We start from the raw sequence: 17,959 nt of genomic DNA, 5'->3' as shown, positions 1-17,959 counted from the left end.
ATCAGTATCCACTCTGCTCTTCTCCCCAGCCACAGGCAGAGCTACCCTCAAAAACACTAAGCAAAGCAGAAAAGCAGAATCTGGATCCTCATAAGGTCCCTGCTGCAACGTCCAGAGCAGAGCCTGGCTGGATCCCCATCCACCTCAGTGGCTCACAGGCTGCTTCCTTTTAATTAGCTCCCATCATCAAAGAGGTGGTTAGAATTAAACAGCACTGTAGCATGAGGTGCTGGATAAAACCCACCAGCTGTACTGGAAGGTCACTGCATCCACCACTGGAATGGGTGGGACAGGGCTCCTCCAGCAGCTCAGGGTTGGGGTGACAAAAATGGGGCATTTCTGCAGGGCTTGGAACATCCCCTCGCAGGCACGGCGAGGGGAGGCGGGCGGAGGCTGTAATTAAGGCAGAATCAGCCTTTCCGGTCACTATCAGGCAGAATTCAGGGCGAAAGCTGCTCGTGACACCATGAGAGCAGAATCCCCGAGCCAGAAGCTGCACCAGAGACATCAACTCGGGTTTTCTCGGATCCCTCTGAACCAGGCAGGGCCTCACATCCCATCCGACAGTGATGGATGCGCTGGGAACGGAGCAGTTTCTTCTCCTGAGAAGCTCTTTTGACAAGAATGATCTTATCAAAGTTTCCAGCTTTTCATTATGCTGCTTTTTCCCCCCTTTTTAAACTCCTGCCTCCAAGCCAGGCTCTGTCCTCTGTGCACAGGCAGCGAGCAGCTGCATTTCCCTCTGGCACCAATTCCTGGCTGAGGGCTCAGGGCACCCAGGTGCCCCCCACACACCCCAGGAGGAGAGCAGAGCTGTGATTAACACCCCAACAGCCCTAGAAATGTGCAAAATACAGGAGTGACACCACACAGGCTCAGAGATGGGGAAATAGCAGCACTTTGGGGTTGGGGGAACAGGCACAAAGGGACAGGGAGCCAGCCCAGCACCCCCTCCCAGGCCAGGTCACCACCAGCTCCAGCATTTTATTGGGCTTTTTATTGAAACAAAGCTTGTCCAGAAGCTGGAGGCACCCAGCACCTCTCTGCTTCCTTTCCCCATTTCCCAAAAAAGAGCCAGGATTGGACCCTCCTCTTCCGATCCAGCAGCCAACAAGCACAGCCAGCCCAAATCCAAGAGGGAAACACTTGGAATGTCCGGGCCAGAGACAGAAACAGCAGCAGCCAATGCACCAAAGTGCCTCAAAAAGGCACAGCCCAGGCTCTGGGCACAGCCACGTCCCTCACCCACGGCTGTGCCATCCCAAGGACAGGCTGGAGCCTGGAGGAGGAGCCCTCCCCACAAGGCAGAGCTGCTTTTGTTGCTCTTTGTTATCCCAGGATCCTTTGGGTTGGAAAAGCCCTCTGAGGTCCTCCAGTCCAACACCTTAACCCAGCAATGCCACCACCGCGTCCCCAAGTGCAACAGCTGCACATTTTTTAAACAGATCCCTCCAGGCATGGGGACTCCAGCACTTCCCTGGCAGCCTGAAGGTGTGAGAAGCCCTGGGAAATCTCCTCCCCTCTGCTCCATCCCCTCAGCCTCTGCCCACAGCTCGGGGAAGAGAAAACGAGGAGGAATCAGCCCTTTCTGCACCAGTGCCCCATGCCAGGGACGTGCCAAGCTCCCCTCTCCCTGTGCCATCCCCTCTCACAGAGTTTGCAGCTGCCTGGAATCTCCAGGAATGCCTGCAGAGGAAGGACAGCAAGCCCTGAGCTCTCCCAGAGGGTTTGGCCACCCAAAACCTTCCCTGGCACCTCCTGAAACCAAGTCACCAAGAGACAGCAAACGCCGAGTGCAAAACCAGGGTATTTTATTAGAAATCTCCTCGTATAAAAATGATCATGCTCTACACAGTCATCGAATAATTCATAAACATCCAGGCACTGAACTTTGTTTTTTTGTGTGTTTTTGTTTTTTGACTGGTCAGTACATAAAGCAGACATATTTCAATCCATATGGTCATCACATACATTAAGGAACCACCTATAGAAATCAGCACTTTGAACACAGTCTAGGTTTTATTTTATTTTATTTTGCTGTCTGGTTTTTTTTTTCTTTAATGTAAATTTTAAGTATTTTTATTTATTTTTCCTTTTTGCAACATATAGAATTTGGTAGGATATGGGGTAGAGAGTGAAGAGGGACAGAGGAAGACAGGAACAAAAGAAAATGGAGGATTAAAAAAATGAAAAGAGAAAACAGAAGGTTCTGCACAACCACAAACAATCTCACAAATTCCAGAAAAGGGAAAATGTTTGGGCTCTCTTTTTTTTTTTTCTCTTTTTTTTTTTTTTTTTGCCAAAATACAGGGAAAAAAGAAAAAAAACCCAAAGACTTGCTGAAGTCCGTGCCCTCTTGCCCGTGCTCCGTCCCCGTGCTCCGCCGTCCCTCCGTGGGAGCCATGCATCGCCGCCGTGGGCGCTGGAAGAGTTTTAGTGTTTCTTTATGGATTTTTTGCTGCTGTTGATGGCATTTTGCCCCAGGATTCTGCCCTGGGGCATGTCCCCCGGCTGCCACCTGCCTGTCCTGTGCTGCTGTCCCTCCTCGGCTCCCTCCCGGTCCCTGCTCCTGGAGCTAAATGGCGTGGTTGCTGTAGCTGACGTACGTCTGCTTGGTGGCCAGTGCTGGAAGGAGACACAGAGCTCACGTGGGTCATTAGCAGAGGCCACCTTCCCCTCCTGGCTCCTGTCCCATCCCCCTGACCCAGCCATCGTGCCAGGAGGTGCCAGCAGGGATGTGACAGGGTTTGCTCGGGGATCTGGGCAGTGCTGGCACTTGGGGTCCTTGCCTGAGCCCCACAGCAGCTGTGAGTGCTCCTGAAGGACACTGCACCCCAAAGAGAGCCCCAGGATGTGCCGTGAGCAGTGGGAATGTGGTCTCAGGCTCCCGTCCACTCCCCTCAGCAACCTCCTACAGACAGACAGACCCAGAGGTGCTGCACCTTCCCAAAGCTCAGCTTGTCCCAGCCAGCCCTGCCTGGGACAAATCGTGGGGGTCCCAGGGGGTTCTAGGATCCCAGCTGGGTGTCCCACACCGCTGGCCACCATTCCACGGCAGCTGGGAGTGGAGCAGCAGGGCACAAAATCAACCACCCTGGCTGTCCCCTCATCCAGAGGGTGCCACAGGGACACAACCCTGCTGCCACCCCCAGCTTCCCCTGCCCTCAGACGCACCAGGAGAGGAGGCAGCGATGGCTCCAAAGCCGCCACACGTCCCAGGGTGGCACTGGGGGGCACAGCAAAAGCCACAGAGCAATGAAGCCTCCGACTCCCTGCAGCGCTGCGCCACTGCCCTCGGTGGGGACAACGCTCTGCCGAGACCCCTACAAGGTGCCCAGGTACCACGGGGTCAGCAGGCACACCAACACCCTCCAGCCAAGGGCACGGGCAGGTGCTGGCACAGATGGCACAGCCTGGGACACCCTGAGCAGCACAAAGGTGTCCCCACGGGGAGGGGACGCCAGCAGCTCGCGGTGCCTGGCTGGCAGTGGCACCTTGCTGCAGGTTTCCAACTGGTGTTCCCAGATAACAATTAGCTAGAGCAGAAGAAATTGGAGCTGACAGAGCTATTTGTTAGCCGCGATGTTTTCGTAGCTGATCTGCCCGTATCAAAGCCCTGTGAATTATTTATTCTGTTGTTTATTTAAGGATACGTGACCCCGCGGTGACAGAGTGAAAAATGTCCCCTCGGTGCTGCGCTGACGTCCCCCTGCGCCTCCCGCCCCCAGCGCTGCGGCCGTGCCCGTTCCCTCCTGGGCACCACGGGAGCTGCCAGCCCTGCTCACTGTGAGCTCCCCCAGCCCTGCGTGACTCCTGCCGGAGTCAGGGATGCGCAGATGGAGCTGAGCTCTCCCCATTCCCATTTATGATCCTCAGAGGATCCTGCTGTGAGCCCCTGCAGGAGCCACCTCACCTTGTGTTTCCAGGTTCTCGCAGAGCTCCGACTTGGCCTCTCCGTTGGGGCGGAACCCTCCCTTCTGAGAGAACTTGTTGGACATGGTGGCCGCTGTCACCACCGCCTTGAGGCTCCGCTTGCGCTTGGGGACGTTCTGCTCCGGGTGGAAGAGGATGATGTACACCTTGGGCATGTAGAGCATGCCCAGGGACACCGAGGCACTCAGACTCACCGAGATGGTGAGCGTCGTGGTCTGGATGTACATCTGCAAGACACAAGGCCACCAGCTGAGAGCCCAAGCCCCTGTGGGATCCAAAAGGGAAAGGAGGAAACGGGGAAACCAGGGAAAGTTGGGGTTGGATGAAAGGAGTGGGGAGGCAGGGCTGCAATGTTGGCAGTGCTGGGTGTTCAAGGTGAGCTTTGATGCTCTGCCAGCCTCAGGGCAGGAGCTGCAAGGCTGGTGCTGGGCACAGCAAGGGCACCCGATGCCAGGGCCCGCCCCACTGCCCTTCTCCCTTCAACAGGTAATTCCCATTCCCCAGCTGACTCCTGGGCTCTTGTCATGTAAGTCACATATTACACACCGACGCTGCCTTTTTGCAGTCAAAACTAATTTCACGCTCACTGTCCAGGACTAACAGTGACAGATGTTTTCCAAAATGAAAGCCCATTAATCTGACTGTAGAATAATCCATTTTTCTATGGAGAGCAGTTGGCAGGCTCCTCTCAAGCCGGGGCATCTGAAGCAGGTGGCAACTGGAAGCAGAGACCTCCTCCCCCTACCCATCCCACCTCTCGGGGAGGCCAGGAGGACAAGTCCCTGCTCCATGGGCATCCCTGCTCTGCCAGCATCTGGCTCCTTCCTCTCCAGCATCCCCTTTTCCACCAGGCAGTTCTGAGGCTCTGGGGAGGAGCAGGGAGGGGGCTCTGGGTCTCCAGATGCCTTTGCACACACCTGTGTGCAGGTCACCCTCAAGGCTTTAGAAGGAGCCTTAAAGCAATTCCTGAACTTCACCTGATTCCATGTCCAGCGGTTCCCCTGCAGGAGGTTCACTGGTGGGATTTCACACCCTCTCAGGAGGCAGCACCTGGAGGAGCCAGGGAAGCCTGGGGGCTGCAGCAGCAGCCAGAGCAGGGGTCCCCATGTGCTCAGGGGCACACATTTCACCTGAGGTTTTCTGAAATGAAAAAGTGCTGGAGAGCACACGCGAGGCAGAGGCTCTCCACAGCTCCCAAGAGCGAGAGCTGGTGGGACACAGCTGCTCCAGGACCCCCCCAGGACCCACAGGTCCCACCTGTGACCCTGCAAAGCCAACCAGCACCTGGCCCAGAGCATTCCAACTCAGCCCCAGAGGGAAAATGCCACCAAGCTGGTTCTGAGTCAACTGAAAAACTTTGGTTTGTCCCCAGAATAAAACCTCCTGCTGTCACACGCGCCGGTTTGTTTGTTCCACCTTCTCTCTCTAGGCAGTTTTTGGAAATAAAAATGTCATTTCGTCAAGCAAAGTCAAAACATATCTCCGTGCCAGAATATGTGCACTTTTTTATTTCTTCCTTTTTTTTTTAATCTGCTCCAACTCTCCAAACTCTACCAAGGGTGTCCTGGACTGGCCAGGAATGATGGAAACAGCGAGACACCAACTCCAGGCACCCCAAGCCCTGCCTGGGAACCAGCACAGCGTGACCCCGCTGGGGCACGGCTCAGCTCAGCACCCCTCATCTCCCTGGCTCCCTGCCTTCCCTTGCCAATCCAGCAATTTCCGTATTTTGTGCCTCTGCAGAGAGTCCCCCCTCCCTGTGCCTTGGGGCTCGGGGGCGTTTCAGCGAGGAGGGAGAGAGCAGCTGAGCTGAGCTGAGCTGAGCTGAGCTGAGCTGAGCTGAGCCGAGCTGAGCCAAGCCAAGCCGAGCAGAGCCGAGCTGAGCTCAGACATCTCCCTGCATGCTCCCCCCTTGCTCCTGGGCCAGCTCTCCCAGTGCTGCTGGGAACTCCCCTGTGCTGGGACCCCGCTGGCCCCAGCCCCAGCTCCCCACCCCTCTCTCTGCCTCCTGCAGCATTTTTGGGGTCTCCCAGGGCCGCTGTGGCAACCTTCCCCCACGATGCGTTTGCAGGAAGCGTTTTCCTGCCCGCTCCAGCCTCCGCAGCCGTGCCTCGCCGCAGCAAACCCCTCACCAGCTCAGACAGGAATATTTTTAGCCTAGAGCCTCCACACAGCCGTGCAACTCTGCTCAGTTAACCTTTTGCCACTGCAAAAAATGACCATTTCTCACAGTTTCACTTCCCACTCTCTTAATTGGCTTCCAGCCCGGGACCCGGATTTGCCCCTCCGTTAACAACACTGGAGCTTCCTCCGGAGCCCTGGGAGGTGTGAGCTGTGTTTATTGAGCAAGTTCCAGCTCCTGCTGCCTCGTGGGCTGGATCAAAGAGCCCAGGCAGCCCTGGCTCAGGGCGATGATGCTGAGGGACAGCAGTAACCCAAAATGATCCCACAGCAGCCCCCAAACCCCTCGCTGTGCTCAGCTTTGCCCAGGGCTGAGCTGAGCTCAGTCCTACCCGAGGGAGCAGCCCATGCTTGAGGCACAGCTCAGGCTTGTGCCTGACCCACAGCAAATCTCTGCATTAATGGGAAGCTGCCCCCACACTAAATCCACGCCTGGCCCCACTACAAGAGGTTGTGCATCGTGGTGGGTGCTGGGAAGGGCAAACCTGCTCAGCACTTCGAACACCACGGGACAGTCCCTCTCACTCCTTCCCTTCTCTCTTTTCCCTGGCTAAAAGCAAATGTGATAAACAGTGAGGCAGACAATGACTCCACTGTTCTGCTGCCACCTTATCAGCGCAGGAAATTGTCTCTTTCTGTAGATGCTCTGTTATTGCTATTTCTGTAATCTGCCAGGATCGGCGGGGATGAGAGCTTCTTTTCAGAAAAGGCTTGGGGGACTTGTTACAATAATGTGCCACCTCCATGCAAAGTTGTGGGCATGAGGTAAAGCAAATAAAAGTAAAACCAGGGATTGTAATCCAACTCCTCCAGACCACGAGGAAGCCTTTGCTGCAGCCCTGCAGCCTCAGCTGGGGTCAGGGCAGGAGTGCCAGGTGTTCACAGGTGTGGGTTTGCCCTGTGGCATCCTCAGAACTTCAGCCATGGGAGAAGAGCCCAGACAATTCTCCAGGATTTCCTATTCCCAAGGGTGCAGACACTCCACGGAGCCCAGGAGGCCCTCAGTCCCAGCAGCAGTGGGGTGAAGGGGACGGGATCCCTCCCCACGGTGAGCTGGGGTGCCCCGTGGAGCATCCCCAGAGCACCACGTGGGTGATGCCAATGCCAGTGCCCCCAGCTGTCACCCCAAGGACACGCTCAGAGCCACACCCTCCGTGCAGGCTGTGCAACAGCTCCTTTTCCACTTTTTTCTCCCCAAGAGTTCAAACCAACAACTGAAAGCATTGAGGGAGCCCCAGTCACCTGCTGCTCCCTCCAGCCTCATTTGAGCACATCCATCATCCCTCAGCTGTGGCCCAGGGACACTCAGAGCTCATTCCCACTGCCTGGAGACACTCAGAGCCCATTCCCACATCGGCAGAGCAGAACTCCAACCTGGAATCCCAAAGCCCCTCGAGGGTTGGCTCAGCAGGCTCGAGGCAGGGCTGGGCTGTGAGACAGAGCTCCGCGTCCGAAGGGAGTTGGGAACATCACTTTTTCCGCCTCTAATCAGCTTGTTAGCAGCCTAATAACAGAGCAGGCCTGTGCATTACAACCCCCAACGAGAGGCACAGCCTATTGTGGAGCTGCTGCCTGACAGGCAGCGTTCAGCAGCCCTAAATTATCCCGTGACAAGCTGCAGTGAAGAGGTGAGCAACCTTGCGCATAATCTACAATCATTATCATTTCCATCTTTATTACCCACAGTATGCCAAGCACATTAAGGAGGCTTTCAGGGAGCTTTTGTTTTGCAATAATTTCTTTAAAAACCTGCTTTCTTGTTAGTATCTCCCCTGCCATCTCATCAAAATGGAAATTCTGCAAAAGGCTCCATTTATTTCCCCTAATTCTCCTTCACACTTCCAGCCAGAGAAGGCCTGGTGGGACCTTCTGGTTGAGCCAAGGTCAGAGGTGGCTGGGCAGACTTCTCGAGGGATGGATGCTCTGAGAAGAGATGCTCCAGGACACAACAAACTCAGGTGTCCACAGCAAAAGCTCTCGCAGCAAACCTTTGCAACAGGTGTGTCCTAAAGCCAAGGTGTCAGCAGCATGGGGACACACTCCGGGGATCCAGAGAGGGATCCGGGTGCTGGGACACCCCAGGGATTTCCAGAGAACAGCAGCTCCGAGGTTTGTTCATCAGAGCAGTGCCGGGCTGGCAGGCGGGAGCTGTTTGCGTTTGACAGAAATGCGATGATTCCTGTTTTGGCTGGCAGGCAAAGGGATTTGGGTCTCGTTCATGAGATTTTTATTCTTTGTTCTTAATCCCTCGCACTTGAGCACGGAGCCTCATCCAGGCTGGCCTCGGTCCCATGGGAACTCAGCACTGGGAACAGGGGCAGCTGGGCAGCACCGGGTCCCTTTCCATGCAGAAATTGTGCCCATGACAGCCAGGACCTGCCCTGGGGGTTCATCCTCCCCCAGCCCACACAGCAGCTCCTGTGCTGCCCACCGCCCCCACCCACGAGGGGCAGTGGGGCCAACAGAGCACGGAAAACTTCCCACCCTAATTCCCAAGCTGACCAAGCTGCAGGGAAGTACTCCTCTTGCTCAAGACACCACAGCCTCTCCCAGCCCTGCAAACCCACACCTGCCAGGCCTATCCCCTCCTCCCTTACCTTTTCCGCCGACTGCGACGTCCCAAAAAATATCGGGATGAAGGCTAACCACACAATGCAAGTCGTGTACATGGTGAACCCAATGGGCTTGGCTTCGTTAAAGGTCTCCGGGACCCCGCGGGTCTTAATGGCGTACACAGTGCAGGTGACCATGAGGAGCATGCTGTACCCGAGCAAACAGATGAGGGACAGGTCCGAAATGTCACATTTGAGGATGCCCCGGGCAAAGTGGGGGTTTGTAGTCCGCTGGTCCTCGTAGTCAATGACAGAGTGGGATGGGTCCACGATGAACCAGATGCAGACGCCGACGAGCTGCAGGGAGATGAGGCTGAAGGTGATGACCAGCTGCGACGCGGGGCTGATGAAGCGCGGGGCGCTCACCGACTTCTTGCCCTGCTCGAAGATGCGGTAGATGCGGTTGGTCTTGGTGAGCAGCGCGGCGTAGCTGATGCTCATGCCCAGCCCCAGGAAGATGCGCCGCAGGGAGCAGGTGCTGAGGTCGGGCTCGGCGATCATCAGGAAGGTGGTGGCGTAGCAGAGGAAGATGCCCGTGAGCAGGACGTAGCTGAGCTCCCGCCCCGACGCCTTGACGATGGGCGTGTCGTTGTAGCGCACGAAGGTGATCACCACGAACAGGGTGGCGATGATGCCCACGATGGCGATGAACACGGGCACCACGGCCCAGGGCGAGCTCCACTCCAGCTTGATGATGGGGATGGGCGTGCAGCTGGTGTGGTTCTCGTTGGGCCGCTCGTTGAAGTGGCAGCGCTTGCAGTGGAACTCGTCCAGCTGGTACTGGTAGCCGTCGCAGCGCTCGCAGTGCCAGCAGCAGGGGATGCCCTTCACCAGCTTCTTCCTCTCGCCCGGCTTGCAGGGCAGGCTGCAGATGGAGCTGGGCTGCTGGCTCCCACCTCCCGGCCACAGCATGTTCTCCACCTGCGGGGCAGATGGCACCAGCCATGCTGAGGGCACAGCGGGCACCTGCAGGGCACACCTGGGCACAAGGGATGCCCTGCCCTGCTTGGATCTGGACCCTCAACCCCTCAGCACATCCCACGAAGGGTCCCAGCCCAACCTGGCATGGGTGAAGCTCTCCATTGGCCTTTTGGGAAGATTCAACAAGAGGAACCCAAAATGAAGCCCCCTCCTTCCCTGAGGAAACCTCATCTGCTCTGGTCTGGCTCCTGTCTCCTGTCCCATACCCAGAGTCCCTAGGGTGTGGTCACACACGTGCTGAAGCACCGGTGTGTACCTGGGAGACACCTTTTCCTCTGGCCCCACCACCTTTGGCTGCCTGGCTTTGCTCCCAGGGGCTCCCAGACTCTTCGTGGTGAGAAGAGAAACCTGCAGGACCTTCCCCCTGGACCACGCCCTTACCTTGAGGTGCAGGTGGTCTGTCCACTGCCCGATGACTTTGTACTCAGGGGTGGAGTTCCTGATCTGGTACTGGTAGATGTCATAACGCCCCGGAGCATCTCCGTTCTCATTGAATGTCACAGGAGTCCCGGCAATGCCTGTGGGAAAGGGGGGGCTCAGCACCCACAGCACCCCCAGCAACCCCCACCCTGCTGATGGGCTCCAAGGGGGCTCTGGCCACCTCGCTGCTTCTTCTAAGAAAGGGGGAAAAGCAGCTTTAAAAGTTAATTCTGGAGATAAACACTAATGAAAGGGAGGAAGAGAAGAATCAAGCGAGAGGGGAAAATAAATAAAAGAGACACTGTGGAGGAGATCAGAGGGTGGAGATAAATAGAAATAATAAGGGGACCAGACAGAAAATGTTTATTAAGGAGAAAGGGCAGAGGAAAAGATGTGCTTCCAGAGATCTGAGACAGACAAGGGCAGAGCAGCGGGAGGCAGTGGGACCTCTGCCAGCTGGGAGGAAGGAGCTGGCAGTGGGAGAGGCTGGGCAGGACAGCAGGTGAGGGCAGGGTGAGGGCAGGGCAGCAGGTGAGGTCAGGGTGAGGGCGGGATTGCTGCCAGATTTAAGCTCCAAAGGCTCTCAGGAGATGTGGAAGCTCAGACCTGCTGATCTGCTGCCCTCCCTTCACGCTGCATTCACAGTGCAGCAGCTGCCAAATGGTACCCCAAATAAACTGTGGGTGCTGCTGTGTGACCCACACGGGGGACAAGCAGAGACCCCGGGTCCCAGGGCTGCTCCTGCCACCGCCCCAGGGCACAGCAGACCTGAGAAGTTGACGTTGCGGATGTACTTGAGCAGCTCCACGCCATCCACGGGGTCCATGCGGGGGCACAGCCCCACCTTGCCGGGGCACAGGTTCTTGTGCATGTTGTGCAGGGCGTGTCCCATGGCGTAGACGGCGTCGATGACGAACTGCACCTTCCCCTCCTGCTCGTACGAGGAGTCCTGGCCGATCCTCTCCCGGTCTGTGGGGACAGGGGAAGGGGGTTCCACCTCCTGTGCCCCAGCCATCCCCCCCAGGATGTGTCTGCTGCACCCAAACCCTTGGCAACAAGCCCACCCTGGACTGGAGCAGCTGGAAATTCCAACCCCACTCCCAAATCTGCACACCCAGGGGACACGCAGCCAAGGACCATTCCATGGGGAATATCCAGGCAACCTCCTCGTTGGGAGGTTCTGAAAATGTGGGTGCTGCACCCTGCTGTGCTTCCAAGAGCCCTCGGAATGTCACGTCCCTGTGCCATGGGACAGCCCTGAACTCCCAACAGGATGCAGGCTGGGCTGTGCCCGACATCCCACCCTCACCCCTGCATGTTTCATCCCTCCTTCATCTCCCAGGAGTTTTCACCAGCTCAGGCTCCACCAGGGGTGTCAAGGACTGCCCAGGAAGCATCCATCACTACCTGCCTGTCCCCCATCTCACTCCCAAAGCCTCCTGCCACGCCACTCCCCTTGTCACCCCCTGCCACCCCCCCACCTTGCTGACCCCACAGCCTCCCCGGCTGGCAGGATCCTGCAAGGATCTGGCAATTACCAGTGACAGCTGCCTTCTCCCCATCATAACCGCCCTTAATGGGCCCACAAACATGTTAATCACTTAGCAGAAGACACGATTAACGCAGCACGCTGTTAATTACAGCTAAGAGAGCATCTCCCAAGGGACACCACGGCTATGGAGAGCTCCAGCCTCTGCCCCTCCATGCCTGCCCCGAGGCATGGCCGGGCATCCTGCCAGGCCTCCAGTGGGAAGGAGGGTTTGTCAGGGAGCCGAGGGCACAAAAGCCACGCCAGGGTGCTCAAAATTAACTCCAGCTCCACCACACAGGGACCCGCCCTGATGCGAGGTGGCGTTCACGGGGACTGCAGGGGACCAAGCACCAGGTGCTGACCCCTTCCTTCCCTGCTGTGGGGGAGTGGGATGAAGCTCCAGCGAGAGGGGATGGCCCGTGAGCCGTGCTGGAGGTCCCTGTGCCAGGACCTGTGCCACTGACGTGACACTAAAGCGAACTGATAACGAACTGACCGACAGGAAAAGATGATATCAGGGAGGTGAATTCATAGCCCATCCTTCAAAGTTATAAAAACGCTTTTGGAATGTGGAGATTACTCATGCAAAGCCCGGCAGGTGATCCCTCCTTCCACATTATTGACAGGAGCCATTAATCTTCTCCCTCAACTTCAGGCCCTTCCCCATATTCATCTCCGAAGGCGCAGACAGGCCACTCTGTCTTGTCAAGATAATTACCCATTAAAAGAGGAGCTGTAATAGACTGTCCAGGGAGCTGAGCCCATGGGGATGTCACAGCCCTGCCACCATCCACAGCACCGTCCTGGCCAGGGCACACACAGGGCCCGGGGCTGGTGCCTTACAGCTCCTCAGCTTCCCTCAGTCACCTCATCCCAAAATCCAACCCACCGCAATAGCACAGGCTGCGGAGGCTGCCTTTCCATCCCCGTGCCAAGGCTGAGCAGTGCAGATAAGGAGACATCCCTGGGGCTGTCCCTCTGTCTGTCAGCACCTTGCCCCCGGCCCCAGCTGCTTTTTTCCAGACGGGAATTAGGCCGGTGCACAGAGGGGCAATGTGGAGCAGACAGCCGAGGCTTGTTCCCAACCTGGAGACAATAAATCTCTGCCAAGCTCCAATAGATGAGGGCCATGGAAGGGAGGTGACCTGCTGATTATAATAGCAGGGTCGTGCATCGTTCTACAGGGCTGGTAATTAATTTTCAAGAGCGTGACGAGGCTCAGCGGCCCCCTTGGAGAAGGGGCGCAGCTCTTCCCCAGCGGCGGATGAGTCGGGATTAGAATAAATTCCCAGCACACCCCTGGTCCTGTCTTTTGGCAGGAGTTAATCAAAATCACTCCCAGCACATCTGTGGGGAGCTGGGGATAGAGAATCTCCAAATCTTGTGGGTGCTGGTGGCAGCACCCAGCACCCCTTGCCATGTTTTTGGGCTGGGTGAGCCCATCCAGGAGCAGGGACGGTCCCTCCACGTGGGAGGCTTGTGGCAAACATGTGATGGGTGCTAGGGCTGGTCTCAGGAGTAACACAGGCAGCTGCCATCAGGAATCCCATCAGCTCAGCCCTCACCTTGCTCCCAGCCCTCCCATCCAGGAACGGGAGCCAGGAGCTGTCTGGTTCAGAGTGGGATCCTTTGGTTTGGTTTTTGGGGTGGAATAAACCAGCCAAGCTGGCATTTCTTGGCCATGTTGGGCTCTACCCAAACCTGAGGGAAACAACCCCAAACTGGGTGTTTGCATCAGCCCTGCAAGGCAGGAGCTCAGGGATCTGCAGGGGCAGGTGATTTGCTTCAGCAGGCATTAGTTCCCTGCTCTATCTGCCAAGCAATCACTCGGGAGATGGTTTATTTGCTGACAAATTCCGATGATTTACAGACGGCTCCTAGGACATTTGCCACATCGTAGTTTCAGCTGCTTCCACTGACACCTTAGCCCTGAAATATCACCTGTTTAAAAGCTGCATCACGGTGGAGATGAGGAGATCAGCACCCGCAGGGCCTGCTCATGCATCTCCTGGTGCCGAGGGCTCCGTGATGCTCTGGAGAAGGATGAGGAGCTCTTGGCTACCCAAGGCCATGGCCACGGGCCAGTTTTGTGGTGTGCCCTTGCTGCTTGCTCAACTCCCACCCACCCAGATCACCAGATGAACCCTTGGAAAATGCCTGCAAGGACAAGGATGTGGAAGCAGCATCTCACCCATCCTCAGTGGTGAAAGCAGGGGAAAAACAAAACCTTCACCATCCAACTTCGCAGGCACAGCCAGGTCCCTCTGTCTGACGGCACACGATGGCTTCCAAAGACATCCCTCCCAAGGGGACGAAGGGATGCACCAATGTCCCCAGGTCCTGCCACGTCGCAGCCCGCGAGCCACGGCGCCGTCATCTGTCTTCAGGCGGTGCCAGGCAGGCAGTAAATCTCTTCCATCTCTCAGTAAACATGTCACCTCCCCGAGCCGCCAACCATCACCTGACAGCAGCGCTGTCAGCAAGACAGATCCCCGGCTGCCTTGTTTACTGCACTCGTCCCTAAAGCCTCTTTTGGCTGGAAATGACTCAAAATGCACAGTGGGGCTTGGGGAAGGAGCTGGGAACTTGGAATCGGGATCCCCACCAGGATCAGAAAAACTCCATGCTCACAAGAAGAACCACACCCCCCATGAGCCGCCACCCTCCCGCAGCAGCCCCCCAAGCTCTTACTGGTGCATTTCTTGATGTTGCTGCCCTTCCTGAGCGCGTGTCGGCTCAGCTTGCAGTGGAAATTCTCCTCCCAGAACTCGGCAAACCAGATGTTCCGGCGGTTGTTGTCCAGGGTCCTGCTGGAGAAGTAGCGGTCGAAACCTGCCCGGGGAGAAAGTGGATGGAGGGGATAAATCCCGAGGATGACTGAGAGATGCATCACTCATTCCCAAGTTCCCCAGGCAGAGGGGAAGGGAGCAGTTGTGAGCGATGGGGACACACCAGAGTGTGGTGGTATTGTGTACAAAATGTCACTTGTGCAGAGATGCGAGTGGAAAATCCACTCAGGGAAGATCCTCTGCAAAGCAGAGACTTTCTGGGACTTTGAGAGCAACAGGAAATGCCTCTCTAGGTACATTAGTGAGAGAGGGCGAGCAGGGAAAACATGGCACATGGAAAATAAGGAGGCGATTGGTGGGCAAATCAGGAGGTCTTTCAAGTCCCTTCCAACCCAAAAGATGGTGATTCCACGGTGGTGTCACAGCCAAAACCTGCAGTCAATGAGGGCAATCTCAAGGGACACAGGGAGCACAGCCCATACCTCTGACTGAGACCCGCTTGGGCAGGATGGTGACAGAGCCCTCGGCCACCTCCTCCAGGTGCAGGACTGGGGCAATTTTGGAGCCCCAGCTGTCTGAGCCCATCCAGATGAAGTGCCCGGTCTGGTTCGCCCTCTTGGCCGCCTCCAGCACCCTTCTGTGGAAAGAAGCAGCAGAGGTTGGGCCACCAACTCCTTGTCTGGCCCCAGGGCAGTGGAGATGCTGGCACAGTGCTGGTGGCATCTCCTGCTCCAGGACACACAAAATCCAGCGGTGCCACTCAGCTCCTGCACCCTCTGTCCTCCCAGCCTGGGCACACAGGCTGCTTCTCCCACTCATTTGCATATTTGCTGACTGGTAATTGAATTTCCCCTTAATTACCCAACATTAAGAAAGAAAAAAAGAAAAAAAAAAAGAATCAGGTTATGCCGCAGCAGGCAGGGAAAGCAGCAGCGTGGAGAGCGCGTGCTCCAGCATGGCCAGCCCTGGGAGAGGAGCAGCCAGTGCTGCCAGTGCCCAGAATGGAGCTAAACTGGGCTCTGCTGGGCTCAACTGGGCAGCTGAGCGGCAGCTGGGAGTGGAGATGCCATCAGTCCTGCTGAGCATCCCTCCTGGTGCCAGACATGCCTGTGCACTCCGGCAGCGCCAGCCAGGCCAGAAAGTCGGTGGGAGGATGGGAGCAGAGCGTTCCTGGATCTGACGCTGCAGGCTCTGTCTCCCGGGCCTCACTGTCCCCTCGGGGGCTCCTGTGGGTCCCCAGCCACGTGGGAGCGGGGCCCAGGGCAGCTCCATCTCCCCATGCAGAGCCAAGGCAGGTTGAGACTCAGCCCCCGCATCGGAGCGGATCATTTCAAGTCCAGATGGTGTTTGAGATGTGTAATAAGGAAAAAAACCCCACTCTGCAGCAGAGTGCAGACGAGATGGGAAGAGGCAAGCGTGCAGTGGGAGCCATGCAGGCTGCTCCGAGCTCACCCCAGGCTGCCCTGGGCTCCGGGCTCATCCCTCCCCAGGACTGTCACAGCCCGTGTCCCACTCTGTGGCAGCAGCACCTCCAGCTGCCCCTGCTCCCTGTGTGGGGCAGGATCTCCCCAGGGCAAGCCCAGGAAATTCTGTGGGATCAGTGATTGACACCTGAACTGTGCCAGGCAAGAATTCCAGCTACAACCTTCCCAATCTGTCCTTCCCTTCTTCCAGGCTCCACAGCGCAAGGTCAGGATCATGGAGAACCACACTCCTGGGTTAAAGGAGGCTGCAGAACCCCCTGCCCAGATCTGCAATCCCACTTGGATGTTTCCAGAGCCCTGATAACAGGACCTGCCATTTATCCTGCAAGGTAAATCCCTTTTCCCTCTCACCCCCACCCGATGTCAGCTCTGAAGACATTTCTATTAAGGAAGGAAAAAAAAAAACTGGGAGAGTTTGCACATCTGATGTAAACTGATTTAAACTTGCAGTTTACCCACATTTACATAATGTTTGCTGATTAATAAATTAGACACTTAGGAAATCAGGGGTAGCTCCATGTGAATCATTCTGCTCCATAAACAACGGAGCCGCAGCCGCCGCTTCGCCTGCAGAGCAGCTCATCACCCTCAAGTGCAGCCACGTCCCTGGCCCTGCTGGGCACAGAGTGCTGGGAAGGTCCCCAAAATGTCCCTGAAAGGTCCCCTAGATCCGTTCCTCTGCCGTGCTGGGGCTGCGGCTGCTCTGCAAAGCAGAACCAGTGCCTGGGTCCTGCCCTGGCGAGCTGGGAGCAGCCCCTGCGTGGTGTGAAGCAGCAGCTCATGATATCCAGGGCTGCCAAAACCAATGGGAATTGGGATTTTCCTCCGTGGGCTCTGTGTGGCTGTGGTTGGATGGCAGCCACTTGCCAGGTGGCCGCTCTGAGTGGGTCCCCAGTGCAGACATTCCCTGCCACGCCACACAGTGCATCCTCTCCCCACTGCAGACACATCCCAGTGCATCCCAGTGCATCCCTGCCCAGACCCCCCTCCACACCTGATATCATCCTCGTTGGCAAAGATGATGACGGCGCGGGCGTGGGAGGTCTCCAGGAGCCGGCGGATGATCTTGTCAAACTCCCCCGGCTTGGGCTCCCTCGGGATCTTCACGGACTGGGCCACGCAGACCCCGCCTGTGGCAGAGAGAGCCCTGGCACTGAGCCACCCCACGAGTCCCTGTCCCCTGGGGATGGCCCCTCTCGCAGGGCTCCTCAGCCCAACAGGGCAAGCTGCGTCTCTCCAGCACTCCCACCGAGGGGCTGAGCACTTCACCATCTCCTCAGGCCAGACCTCGTGGCCACCACCCAGCCCCTGGGACGGGTCCCCCAACCCTCCCCTTACCCCTCCTCTCCCAGGTCACTGCCTTCACCCCTCCTCTTCCCCCAGCTCAGCCCTTCTGCACCACATTCCCTCCCACCCTGTATCTCCACAGCTTCTCTCTGCCTCCCACCCACTCCTCTGGTACCTGTCACCTTCAACCACCACCACATCACACTCCAAATGTCCCCAGGACAGACACACAGTCCATCCCAGTGGCTCAGTGAGGATTTTCCAGCCAGCTCCAAGCAGCAGCCGCTCCCCAGCCCAGGATTTGCAAAGGGTTCTGCACACGGAATGGTCAAACTCCAGCAGAACCATCCCATGGGAAGAGCAGACAAGCTCTTCACTGCCAAGCAGCCAGGCCCTGCAGAGGGGTTTGTTCCCATCCCTATGGCACTGGCCAAGTTCCAGACCAGCTTTCCAAGGAGCCATTGCAAAAGCAGGTAATTAAAATTAAAAGAGACAATTGGAAGAGCCCCCACACTTCACTGCTGGGCTCGCAACCTCCAGCTCCAAAAAAACAGAGCCCTCCTGCTCCTGCATTTCTCCAGATGCCAATAAAGAGATGGGGGAGAGAATTGAACATTGTGAGACCTTCTGGATGTAATTGATGGTCTCAATTTGCATAGTAAATGACATGCCTGATGCCTCCTGCCACTAACAGAGCGCAGCTTAAGCAAAGGTCAGCGTAATTACCACCCAGGGCTGGGA

The 17,959-nt window shown here is 56.8% G+C and overlaps 1 protein-coding gene across 3 annotated transcripts in view; it reads right to left on the bottom strand.

Moving 5' to 3' along the window:
- Positions 1–1,789: 1,789 nt before the first annotated feature.
- The window catches only part of GRM4 (glutamate metabotropic receptor 4), a 34,736-nt gene continuing 18,566 nt past the window's right edge, over positions 1,790–17,959 (bottom strand). For all 3 annotated transcript variants that reach the window (XM_068173435.1, XM_068173436.1, XM_068173438.1), the window contains exons 4-11: positions 16,926–17,061; positions 14,930–15,084; positions 14,350–14,490; positions 10,896–11,096; positions 10,089–10,225; positions 8,712–9,647; positions 3,914–4,160; positions 1,790–2,625 (exon numbers count right to left, since the gene is read on the bottom strand). In XM_068173435.1, coding sequence (XP_068029536.1) covers positions 2,576–2,625; positions 3,914–4,160; positions 8,712–9,647; positions 10,089–10,225; positions 10,896–11,096; positions 14,350–14,490; positions 14,930–15,084; positions 16,926–17,061 — 2,003 coding nt within the window. In that variant the 3' untranslated portion in view covers positions 1,790–2,575. The remainder of the gene's footprint in view (positions 2,626–3,913; positions 4,161–8,711; positions 9,648–10,088; positions 10,226–10,895; positions 11,097–14,349; positions 14,491–14,929; positions 15,085–16,925; positions 17,062–17,959) is intronic.

The sequence above is a fragment of the Anomalospiza imberbis genome, chromosome 26, assembly GCF_031753505.1.
Source record: "Anomalospiza imberbis isolate Cuckoo-Finch-1a 21T00152 chromosome 26, ASM3175350v1, whole genome shotgun sequence".
In the NCBI taxonomy this organism is placed as follows: domain Eukaryota; kingdom Metazoa; phylum Chordata; class Aves; order Passeriformes; family Viduidae; genus Anomalospiza; species Anomalospiza imberbis.
The sequence above is the reverse complement of the archived record's forward strand: the minus strand, read 5'-3'. Positions and strand labels throughout refer to the sequence as shown.